Raw genomic sequence first — 12,275 nt, 5'->3', positions numbered from 1 at the left:
AATAATAGTGTGTGTGTGTGAGAGAGTGAGTGAGGCGGGGGACGCAAAGGGGAGGCAAAAAATCATTTCAAGGTCAAATTTGAATTATAATTTTTTAGGGTCAAAATATAATTTTATCATTATTAACTTTTTTTAAAATTTTTTAGAAGGATTTCAAAGCAATTTTATCATCACCCATGAAGGGATGTATTTATAACACTGCAAAATTAAAGTAATTTTATATACTTTTATACTTTTTTGTATGATTATATTTTAATAATTCAATTATCGTGTTTAATGTTTCATTTACATAAATTATACATGTCAAGTTTGGAGTAAATTACTATTTTTTAAATTGTTTTATGTTAAAAGCTTTCAACAATTTTTATATATATAGAAAGTATTTCAGATTAATATGATAAAATTATCGAACCGATTCAAAATTTACATGCATGATAAGTACAGTTGTACAAGCCCAATTTCGCCCGGGCCCAGTAACAAACCAAATAAAAAGTCCAATTTACAAATCAGAATAGCCTAACTGCCCAAACCCAATTCAGCCCAAAATAAACCTAGCCCAACAGAAGTCAAACTAGGGTTTCAGAAAAGTTGAAACCCTACCGCCGCCGCTGTCACATCATCAACGCAAGTGGCGCACCTAGCCCCTACCACTGTCACTGCTACTGCCCCAACCACCTACTCCATCAACACCTGCAAAACACGATAAACACGCAAACAACAGAAACACGCAAGGAAAATAATAGAAATAACATGTAACATTGGCTATAAAAGCCGAATATCATCTCTGTAGAGGGGTTTTTTTTTAAATGAAATGTAAAAAAAAGAGTTATTCGAAAATCATAAGAACCGAAACAAAGTTTTAAAGTGATTTTTTTTCCTTTTTATATATTATTTTATCATTTTTTATTTATTTCGAAATAACAAAAAAAAGAAGACCTTTTTTACCTCTTTCGCCGTCATCGGAGTGCTCGAGGAAGCCAAAGGAGTGCGTCAGAAGAAAAAGGGAATTTTTTGGGCTTCCCGGCCGTCGTGTACGGCGGTGCCGGCATCGGCATTGGCAGCCGGCGCGATGGTCGATGGCTGGATTTTGTGCTGGTGCCCGGAGAGGGAGAGAGGGGTTGAGAGGTTTTTTGGTTTTTTTTTGGGAAGGGAAGTGAAAATGAAGGTTTTAAAAAAAATTGATTTATATAGCGGGGCCAAACGGCGTCGTTTTGGCTTGTGCGCATAGGTCCCAAAACAACGCCGTTTTGCATAAGACTCGAGAACCGACCTGACCCAAGCAGGATCCGCGTGTTTTTTAGCGGAAGAGCTAATTGCTTTTTCAGCCCTCCACTTTTTAATGGTTTTACAATCAAATACTTTTAGTTGTTTTTAATTTTTACCCTGTAATTTTTTTACGATTTCAATTTAGTCCTTCCTGGAACGACGGCGTTTTGGAAGGGAAGAGAAAATTTCTCTTTTAGTCCCTCCTTGTTATTCGCGCGTTCAAAATGGTCCATCCCTTTATTTTATTCCTGATTTTGCCCAAATCTTTGTTTTAAAATTCGAATTAGCCCTTTTTTGTTATTTTTATTATGTTGTTAATTAATCTAGTTCGACGTTAAGACATTAATTAATCAACTAGACACCAATTTTGGGCGTTACGAGGGTGCTAATCCTTTCTCATACGTAACCGAATCTCGAACCCGTTTTTCTGAATTTCGTGGACCAAAATCGTTGTTTTAATAAAATCAAATCGTTTATTAAAAACAACCACTTTTCGAGGTGATCCGATCACACCTCATCAAAAAATGATTGGTGGCGACTCCCGTATTCGTTTTTATTTTCAAAATCCAAGTCGACCCTTTTATAAAAAAAAGGGTTTCGACAACAGTTATATAGATAAATGGGGTGTGTGGGGAGAGAGAGAGAGAGATTAAGGACCATGGAATTGGAGAGGAATCCACCTCCACAGGTGTAAAATTTAAAAAGTTTTACGTACTTCTATGATCTTTTATACGATTGATATTTTAACAATTCAATCGTCATATTTCATATTTCATTCATGTAAATTATGCATGCCAAGTTTGACATAAATTAAAAATTTCTAATTATTTGTTTTATATTTAAAAAAATTTCAACCATTCAATATATATTAATATAGATAGAGTTTTAGATCAATATAATAAAATATCAAATTGATTTGAAAATTTTCATGACAGGTATAATTATATTAACAAATACAAGATTTGATTGTTACAATATTAATAGCACAATAAGTTAGGGAAAGTGTAAAACTACTTTGTTTTATATTGGCGTAACTAAATCCCTCCTCTATGTATTATATAGAGTTTTTTTTTGAAAAAACTATATCATAAAATATTATTATTTGATATACGGGAGGTTAAGGTTGTAGCTAGGGACTTTGGCCCACTGGGTTAATTGGGAAATGACTTTCTAGCCCCTCCCAAAACTTAAAAAAATTCAATTTAACCTTTTTTAGACTTTGGTCAAATGAATTTTTTTTAATTGTCTCTAAAAAGTAGTAATTTAATTTAAGCATTTTAACTTTGGCCCCAAAACTTAAAAAAATTCAATTTAACCTTTTTTAGACTTCGGTCAAATAATTTTTTTTTAATTTGGCCCCTCAAAAAAGTACTAATTTAATTTAAGCATTTTAATTTTGACCCAAAAATTTTATATTTTCATCTCAACCCTTCGTAAAACGGGGTAAGAAACTGTCATGTATCACACACACTTGTCACATGTATACTTGTCTATGGGCCAGTTAACTTGACCATCTCAACTCTCGTTGAGCTTGAGTAAGGGTTTTTTATCCTTGTATCGTCCTGACCTAGTCCAAATTTACAATAAATAATTCTTAAAATATATTTAAATTTAATATAAATATATGAATATGAATATAAAATATATTTTTAATATTTTATTGTTTTTCAATAATGATATGGACTATTTGAATAGGCCAAGCTTAGACTCGAGTCTAAAAACCTTTTAAAATAAAGTTGTCTAGTCACATTTAAACTTGTTCATGGTCGAGACAACCAAGGTTATTATTGGGTGTAAAAAAATAGATTCATTGTTGGTTTGCTCTATGACATTTATATTTTCATAATTTTTTAAAATAAATTTATATATTCTTATAATTAAATTCAAATAATAATATTTTGTAAATTATTAAATAGTAATTAAAGTGCACTATGTCCAAGACTTAATCCAAGTAAGCCATTTAACTTGGGATTTCATAAATTTTTTTGGTACAATGTAAAAGAAAAGCTCTTAAGTAGGCTAGCGAATCCAAGCCATTCTAGAATAATCATCATTCAGTAATTGTAGAATTTCATCTGACTATAGCATATATATTAGCTTGCCTAACAGTCTTGAGGATGCCATTCGTGCCAATCCATTTGCTACCTTGTTACCCTCCCTAAACAGATGTTTAATCTAGATCATCCAATCAAGTTGTAAGAGACCCTTTATAGCTCATAGCACTGCAGATTGATGTTGTGTAGTTGAATTTGTTTGAATAAACTAAATTACTTCAATACCATCCATCTCAAGCACCAGAATTTTAATCCCTAAGTTCCATGCTAATTGAAGGCCATCAAGAGCACCCTACAGCTCCACATTTGTAATAAATCAGCAACCAATATTTTTTGAAAACCCAGTAATCCAAACTCCATACTGGTTACAAATAAATCCCTCTGTAGAAGTAATTCCTAACACATTATTAACATCACTATCAGTATTTACCTTATGCCATTCATCTTCAGGTGGAATCCATCTAAATGATTTGTAAGTTTTGGAACGTTTCTATCTCAATTGATTTACTTGATACAGTTGGATTGAAGATAGTTGTCCATCATCTGGTAGCTCTTCTCCAAAACACTCTCACCTTCAATGAATTCATCATTTAAAACAAAGTTATTCCTCTTAATCCAAAGCTGCCAACAAATAACACCAAAAAGGGTCTGCTAATCATTCGTATCGCTAGCAAAACAATCTGGATCTATTAGGTTAATCTCAATCCACTCCTCTAATCTGATAGTGAAGAATTTCTATCTCTTATCCTGCTTGATTACCGCCAACCATGTACCCACAGCTGGTGTGCATAATCGTAGGACGTGGCTAATGCTCTTTGTCAAGTGTCCACAAATTTTACATCTTGCATCAATAGTGAGATGCCTTCTTGCTCTGCTCTCATTAGTAAGGACCCTATTTTAAAAAGCTAGCCAAAGAAAAACTCGTACCTTTTTAGGTCTTGGTAAATGCCAAACTCGATGCCAGATTTTCCACCCCTAGCCGTCTCCACTCCACAAATGGAAGAATAAGTAGATTGAATTGAAAACATGTGATATCCTTGCCCCATCCAACAAAATTATCTACATCACTAACAAAATGAGGCTTATAAGATGCAATGCAGGAAACCACAGGTGGTAAAAACATATCTTTTATCAGCTCCCAGTTTCAATCTCCACTCGGCAAAACCACTTCCACAATAGGAACATGTTCAATGGGTATAATTTCGAGTTGTGTACAGACATTCATTAGAGGACACCATTCATTCACCCAAGTATCTCTCCAAAAATCAACGTCTAAACCCTTCCTAGCATTCCATACAACATTTTCCCGTACTTTGCTCTAGATCCTACAAATACCCTTCCAAAGTCGAGAAACATTACCCACCTATAAGATAATAGGTGCATTGCCCTTCCACTTATATTTCAAACGAAGAACCTGAATCTATAATTGCTCGGGCTTTCTGATAAGATTATAACCAATCTTCATAAGGAACGTATCATTCTGACAATCAATTTTCTTGAACCCAAGACCACCATTTTTTGTGTCTTTGCAGAGATCCTCCCACTTGACAAGGTTTATCCCTTTCTTCTCACCAGTGTGCCCCTAAACAAATTCCGAATATTTTTTTTCCATTTCAGAGCATACTTCTTTTGGAATGACTATCAATTGTATGACATACATGGGTATAGCCGCTAAAACTGATTTCACTAAAGTAATTCTTCCTACTAGTAAAAGCAACTTAGCTTTCCACCCAGCTAGTATTTTCCTCATATTATCCAGCATATAATAATAAGTATCTTTAGTCACTCTCTAATGTAGAAGTGGGACACCTAGATACTTACCCAAGTTATCTACATGTGAATAACCTAGGCCACAACTAATGTTCCCTTTCAAGTCATTAGGAACATTTTTAGAGAAAAAAAATCTGTGTTTTTTGTACATTGACTTGGTCCCTAGAATTGCTGCAAAAACTTTCAATCACCTTTTTCATAATCAACATGTGATATTTTAATAACTTAATTTGAATATGAGAGGATATTTTAATAATTTCATAACTAAATTAGTGTTTGATTGACCCGTGACAGTATCCTAAAAAAACACTTGCATATGATAGGATTCTAACACAAAACATATTTAATTGTTATATCAAACTTTTTAAAAATATTTTGTTACATAAACAATTATTTATAGGGTAAACTATACCCAATGTCACTGGGATGTTAAAATTATTGACTTATTATCTTTTTCATTCGCACCGTCTACACCAATTGAAAATTCTCTTTTCTTTCTTTTTTACAATTCGATTTTTTTCAAACAACATCATTCTTTAATCTTCGACACTAGTCATCAAATCGACTTAAATTTAAGGAATATTATACTTATTGATGAATATTGATTCATGGTATTAATCGTCTTTTGTAAGTGGTTAATTAAACCTTTTTCTAAAAACTCAAATAATTTTTTTTAAATAATTTAGCAATCATTTTCCAACTCTTTTTTTTTAATGGAAAATCATTTGAATAATTTAACAATCCTTTTGTAATTTTTTAAAATTGAAAATTAGTAATAGTTTAGTCTATATGGTTTAGTGTTATTTATATTTTTTCGGAGCAGCCATTCGTCTTCAATGTCTGTTCTTTATCTTCAGTACACTTTATTACAGAGAAATACAAGAGACAATGAGTGGAACCTTATCTCAGCTACCAATACTTCCCTTCACAGAAATGGCGTCTTCCATTTCCCAAATCCACCAAGCTCATGCTCATCTTCTCAAAACTGGTGTTTTCCCCAATAATACCTTCGTTTCAAACAAGCTCATCTCTTTTGCCGTCTCAAATCCCGACCCCATCACCCTCTCTTACGCTCACTCCGTTTTCACTCACATTACTGACCCAAACTCTTTCTCCTACAATTCCCTCATCAGAGCTTATGCTAATAGTCGTACCCCTGAAAATGCTCTCTTCCTCTTCCGTCAAATGCTTGAAGGAGGCCCTGTTTTGACCGATAAGTACAGTTTCACTTTTGCTTTGAAGGCATGTGCTGGGTTTTGTGGGGTTGAAGAAGGGATGCAGATTCATGGTCTGGCGTTGAAACTGGGGATTGGGTTTGATATTTTCGTGGCTAATACTTTGATTCATGTTTATGGAAAAAGTGGGCATTTTGGGTTTGCACGGAGCCTTCTCGATAGAATGGCTGACAGAGATGTGGTTTCTTGGAATGCTTTGTTGAGCGCTTATATTGAAACGGGATTCATAAGATTGGCTCGTGGTTTATTCGATGAAATGGATGAAAGGAATGTGGAGTCATGGAATTTCATGATTTCCGGGTATTTAAGTTCAGGGTTACTCGAAGAAGCTAAAAGTGTCTTTGATTCAATGCCTTTAAAAGATGTGGTGTCTTGGAATGCTATAATTACAGGTTATGCTCATGCAAGTCGTTTTGATGAAGTTTTGGAGCTTTTTGAAGATATGCAGCGTGAGGAAGTGAGGCCAGATACTTGCACATTGGTCAATGTGTTGTCTGCATGTGCTCATCTTGGTGCTTTGGGCCAAGGTGAATGGATTCATGGTTATATCGATAAGAATGGGATAGACACCAATGGTTTTATAGCTACAGCTCTTGTTGACATGTATTCAAAATGTGGGAACATTGATAAGGCTGTAAATGTGTTTAGAAATGCTTCAAAGAAGGATATTAGTACATGGAATTCCATAATTGTTGGTTTAGGGATGCATGGCTACGGAGAAACTGCATTAGAGACTTTCTCAGAGATGCTTACGGAAGGTTTTGAACCTAACGAGGTGACCTTCATTGCTGTTTTGACTGCTTGCAGTCGTTCCAGGTTCTTAAACGAGGGACGCAAGATGTTCAAACTCATGGTTGATGATTATGGAATTGAACCAGCTATTGAGCACTATGGTTGCATGGTGGATCTCCTTGGTCAGGTCGGGTTATTAGAGGAGGCTTTGGAGCTTGTAGAAACAAGGCAACTGAAAGAAGCTCATGTGCTTTGGGAGTCCTTATTGAGTGCCTGTAAAAACCATGGTAATGTGAAAATGGCAGAGTATGTTGCTAGGAAGCTCTTAGAGTTGAATCCGCAAGATAGTGCTGGTTATGTTCAGTTATCTAATACATATGCAGCACTGAAAAGATGGGATGATGTTTTAAATGTGAGGAAAAAAATGAAGGCCCTGAAAGTAAATAAGGAGCCTGGATGTAGCATGATTGAAGTAAATGGCGTTGTTCATGAGTTCTTAGCTGGTGAAGGAATGATTCTTGAATAAATCTGACATTAAAAAATCAATCCATTCTGCTGGAAAGTAGGAATGAAGTTCTGTAGATAAATGATAAAAGTAGTGTACAACAAATTGATGGTGCATAATGAAGTTGCAGTAGAAAAGGAGTCATGAATCTCACATTCATGGTATGCTAGAGTTCGACGGGGATGTGTCTTTTGTGGATAAAACCGTGATGCCTCAATTAACAAAAAGCATGAGACAGACAGGAAATTATGTCCAAGGAATCAGATTTTGATGGAGTTATGGACATAGGCCTTTAAGTAAAGGTAGATATTCTTCTTGCATATATATGCTTGCATTGCATGTCAAGTAGCTTCTAGCCAAAAATTAAATTGAAAACCAACTTATGGACCCTTTAAAGTTTGAATTTAAAGCTAAAGTTGTAGCCTGATGCAAATTAGAAGCATATGTTTGTTAGTGTAAATGTAGAAACTTAAAAGCGTTATACGATTTTGGTCAGCTCTATGTTGCTTTGACTCTACACTTTCCTTTTAAATATCCGCATTTGAAACTTGTGTCTGACGCTTAGCTATAAAACTATGATTTCATGCCTGTATCAAATACATTCTCGAATCCAGATATATGGTATTCACGCTCAAGTCTAAATAACATGCCTGAATCATACATGCTGAAATCCTATGATGATGAGATCATGATGATATGTATCAGAATTTGCCCTCTATGTTGTGTTTGTATTATTAATCATATGCTTCACCATCAAAATGCAAAGCTATATGTTATCATTGACGTCTAATTCAATGGACATTACATCCCAGTTTATTGCTAAAACAACACATCAGGTATCTCAATTCTGTAATTGTTATTCTCATTATTTGAAATTTAAATGAAAGAATTTATATGTGTATATATGGTACCAACAAAAATGGGAACTCATATGGTTAAGGAGGGCAACACCAGAGGATGATGCTACCATTACAACACTGATAAGGACATAGGCACTGAGACATCACCACCGAAAGTTGAAATGTTTGTAGTTGAGTTACCATTTCTGAATCCACTGGGATGTAAGGACGTATTCTCACACCTATGAAAGACTCGAGCAAGTGATGCAGCCTTCCGTCTAGCTCGTTTTGTACCCGTAAACAACAGAGTTTGAAGTAAACCGGCCAATGCAGGTGTCTTAAGCACTCTCTCAGTCGCAGCGGCACCACCACTGCGGCACAACTCGAGCAATGCTGCAACTGCATTCTCTTTCCCTCTGGGTGTTCCGCATCTCATCATTGTTATCAACCTGGACACTGCCATTTCTTCCTTCCCCACTGCTTCGGCCCCAATTGGCTGTCGGACTATTAAGGCCAATGCACCTGCTGCTTCCTCCGCAACACCTTCATTTTGCAAAGCTCCTACAAGTTCTGCAACAGCTCTGGCCTTGATCATTCTTGCACAATTATCTGTGTGAGTCGACAAATTAAATAAAGCCATTACAGCATCCTTCTTTCCTCTTGAGGTTCCCACTCTCAGCAACCCTGCTAAGGCTTCAATTGCTCCTTCTTGATCTGCTATTCTCTTCTTAAAGTCATGAACTGCTGAGAGGCTGAACAATGTTGCTGCAGCGTTTTCCCTAGCTTCTGTTGTGAGTCCGAGCTTCAAGACTTCAACAATTGATGTTAAACAACCATCCTCATCGATAATTAGACGTTTATTTTTATCATGAATGGATAGATTCAGCATTGCAGTAACAGAATTCTCTTGAGCAATGGGGCTTGAAGATGACAGCAACTTCCGTAAGTGCGGTATTGCCCCAGCCCCTGCAATAAAAGCACGGTTTTCCTTTCCCGTTTTAGTCAATAACCGAATCTCTCTAGAAGCAATAGTCTGAGCTCCCTGAGATCCATCTGCTAGTTGTTTGATAAGAAGCGTTGCTGTTGCTCTATTGGCTTCCACTGCTGCTTTGATTGGGCAAGCAGCGGCAAAAGACTCTGCCGATGCATCCCTAGTCTCTGGTGGATCATATGGGACACCATGGGCAGTACACCATTGCACGATCAAGTTCCTCAAAGCTCGATTCGGAACAAGCCGGGTATGGTCAAGCATTTGCCCTGTCTTTGGACAAGTACAATGCCCTTCCTCGATCCACCTAGTTATCGAACTCCGGTCATAAGTCTGTCCTGTTGAAACTATCACCGGATCTCTCATCAACTCCAATGATATCGGACAACAGAAGTCCTTTGGAACAGTTAAAAAGGTATCGGCAATCTCTCGAGCAATCAACCCTTTTCTTGGTTTCTTCTGACCCCGAGACAAGAACAGAACCTCATCTTCCTCAAAACCGAACAGCAAAAACCGACAATACCGGACAATTGCAACAAATCCATTAAGCACACAAGCAGTAGGTTCAATATCCCCTTCATGATTCACAATTTGTTCCTCCAAAAACTCAATTTCACGCCTAAAACTTATGGAATCCCTAATCCACAACCTCTCCACAAAGAACAACCTTAAATCCCCATGATTTGGTATCCTCCCATTACCAAAATCATCAAGAAATGAAAACAACTTAACCCTTAAGCCCTCATCACTTTCATCAACATAAAGTTTAGGGTTCCTAGCCTGCTTTTGCAACAGCTCAACTTGTTCCCTAACATCATCACTCAACTCAAGATCATTTAATGGGAAAACATCCAAAAGGGTAGAAATCTCTTGGTTCAAATCATGGAAATGGCTTGAAATTGAAGGGTTTTGAAGCAAAAGCCATAACTTACTTGATTGAGCACAATAATCAAGCAATATCTTTGACCTGTAAAGCAACAAATAAAGCTCCTTGAAGCACAAAATGGCTGTTGATGGCAACTTTGACATGGACCCAGATTCTGAATCCTTCACATACTCCAACAAAACAACCAAAACCTCGATTTTCCGAATCAAACACCGAGAATTCCTTCGTTGAAAGAAGAAAACCTTGTCGGAAAAGCAAGAAACAAGCTCCGATGAGATGGCTACTAAGGTTTGAACGAGAGCTACTTCAGATAAGTCCACCGGAGCCAAAAACGCCTCCACAGACGGCGATCTTCGCCGCCTCATGGATGAGAATATAGCCGCCGTCGCCATTATCGTTAAGCTCCAAAAACGAAGGTCTGGGTAAATCTAAAACAAGCAAATGACATGAAAATCCAAAAGGAATTGAAAAAAACAAAACAAAACAAAGAACACCCAAGATTTTTCAGGCTTATTCTAGTTCTGGGTTATTGTTAGAATGTTCAAAGGATGTTTGTATATATGATAGCAAAAACGGGTCGTTAAACCATTCAAAAAAGCTTCTAATTTATACACACAAGTGGAAACGGAAGAGAGATCATCATTTGTATGAAAAGAGATTACGCGTTTAGGAAGATGTAGGAAAATGAAATGAATTTTCCATAAATCCATATATAAATGCATATATATTATTGTCCATTCATTTCCTTTTCATTTTCCTACTCTACTGTTTAAAGAAATGAATGACTGTTAAAACTTTTTCCAGGATTTTGACTTTTTGGGCCTTCTTTGCTGTCTTTTTAGTTTGGTTTTACTAAAGAAAAACGGCACTCTCATCCACCATTCTATTCTGGGATTGAAAATTTTTCCCAACTGACGGCTTCCACCCGACTCCATAGTTTCAGATTTTTTAAAATTTTGAATCCGACGGATGGGACACGAATGGATGATAATGGAGCGGAATGAGATAAATATTGCTAAATTCACTATTATCGAAATTATTTTTTTGAAAAAAATTAATTGTCGATTTAAAAATGAAAATTGGAGTCACCACCAATCTTTTATTGAGATGTGATTGAATCACTTAAAAAATGATTTTGGTCTACGAGTTTTAGAAAAACGGATTCGAGAGTCTGTAACGTATGAGGAAGGGTTAGCACCCTCGAAACGCCCAAAATTAATACCTAATTGATTTATTAATGTCTTAAAGTCGAACGTCAAAAATTTGTAAAAATTGAAAACGATCCCCCTTTTTATTAATGTCATATTTTTTAAAACAATACTTGGATAAACTTGGATGTAAAAAGGCCTTCTCATCCCGAGGCACAAAATGTCATATCAAGTAAGCTAGGATGCAACACCTGAATTCCCGAGTATAAGCTAACCTTTTAAAAATCTTTATTGAAACTTGGTATATTTGAAAACTAAAAATGTTTAGCCATTTTAGTTCGACAAGAATATCGAAAACTGTAAGTTAGGGCACGGATCCTCGAAGTTCCAAAAACGACATATAGTATTATTTTGAAAGCTTTTGAATAAAATAGTTTTGATACTTGAACGATATTAGGCGTAACCTTTTAAACGAATAAAATGTAATGGAGTGATAATGTACAATGCAAAAGGATAATTTGAAGATAAAATGTATACTAATGAATAATGAATGATCAATAAATAAAATATAAACAAGCATAACAACAATAATCTCAATTATACATTATGCAAATATCAATATCAACCTTCAAAAATCAAATGAATTAATAATCAATTTTAAAAGATACACTAAAATAAAAAAAAATAACAAAAGGAGAAGTTATAATCAATAAATTATGCGTGCAAAGGTTTTAAAATAAACAATATATGAGTTTGTAATAGATTGAAAATAGAGTTAAAAAAATAAACACTATATAAATAATAGTTTTTAAATGAACTTTGAAGCGAATATTATACAAGAAAAAAATTAAA

The 12,275-nt window shown here is 35.4% G+C and overlaps 2 protein-coding genes across 2 annotated transcripts; one reads left to right on the top strand and one right to left on the bottom strand.

The window, feature by feature from the left end:
• Positions 1 to 5,978: 5,978 nt before the first annotated feature.
• Positions 5,979 to 11,010, top strand: LOC107891760 (pentatricopeptide repeat-containing protein At4g18840). Its single transcript, XM_016816652.2, has one exon. It carries the CDS (start codon positions 5,979 to 5,981, stop codon positions 7,581 to 7,583), a length of 1,605 nt encoding a protein of 534 aa, XP_016672141.2. The 3' UTR covers positions 7,584 to 11,010.
• On the bottom strand, positions 8,400 to 10,667 carry LOC107892605 (U-box domain-containing protein 17). Its single transcript, XM_016817670.2, has one exon. The coding sequence runs from the start codon at positions 10,665 to 10,667 to the stop codon at positions 8,532 to 8,534; it is 2,136 nt and encodes a 711-aa protein (XP_016673159.2). The 3' UTR covers positions 8,400 to 8,531.
• Positions 11,011 to 12,275: the final 1,265 nt, after the last annotated feature.

The sequence above is a fragment of the Gossypium hirsutum genome, chromosome D09 (genome assembly GCF_007990345.1).
Source record: "Gossypium hirsutum isolate 1008001.06 chromosome D09, Gossypium_hirsutum_v2.1, whole genome shotgun sequence".
NCBI classification, from domain to species: Eukaryota; Viridiplantae; Streptophyta; class Magnoliopsida; order Malvales; family Malvaceae; genus Gossypium; species Gossypium hirsutum.
The sequence above is the reverse complement of the archived record's forward strand: the minus strand, read 5'-3'. Positions and strand labels throughout refer to the sequence as shown.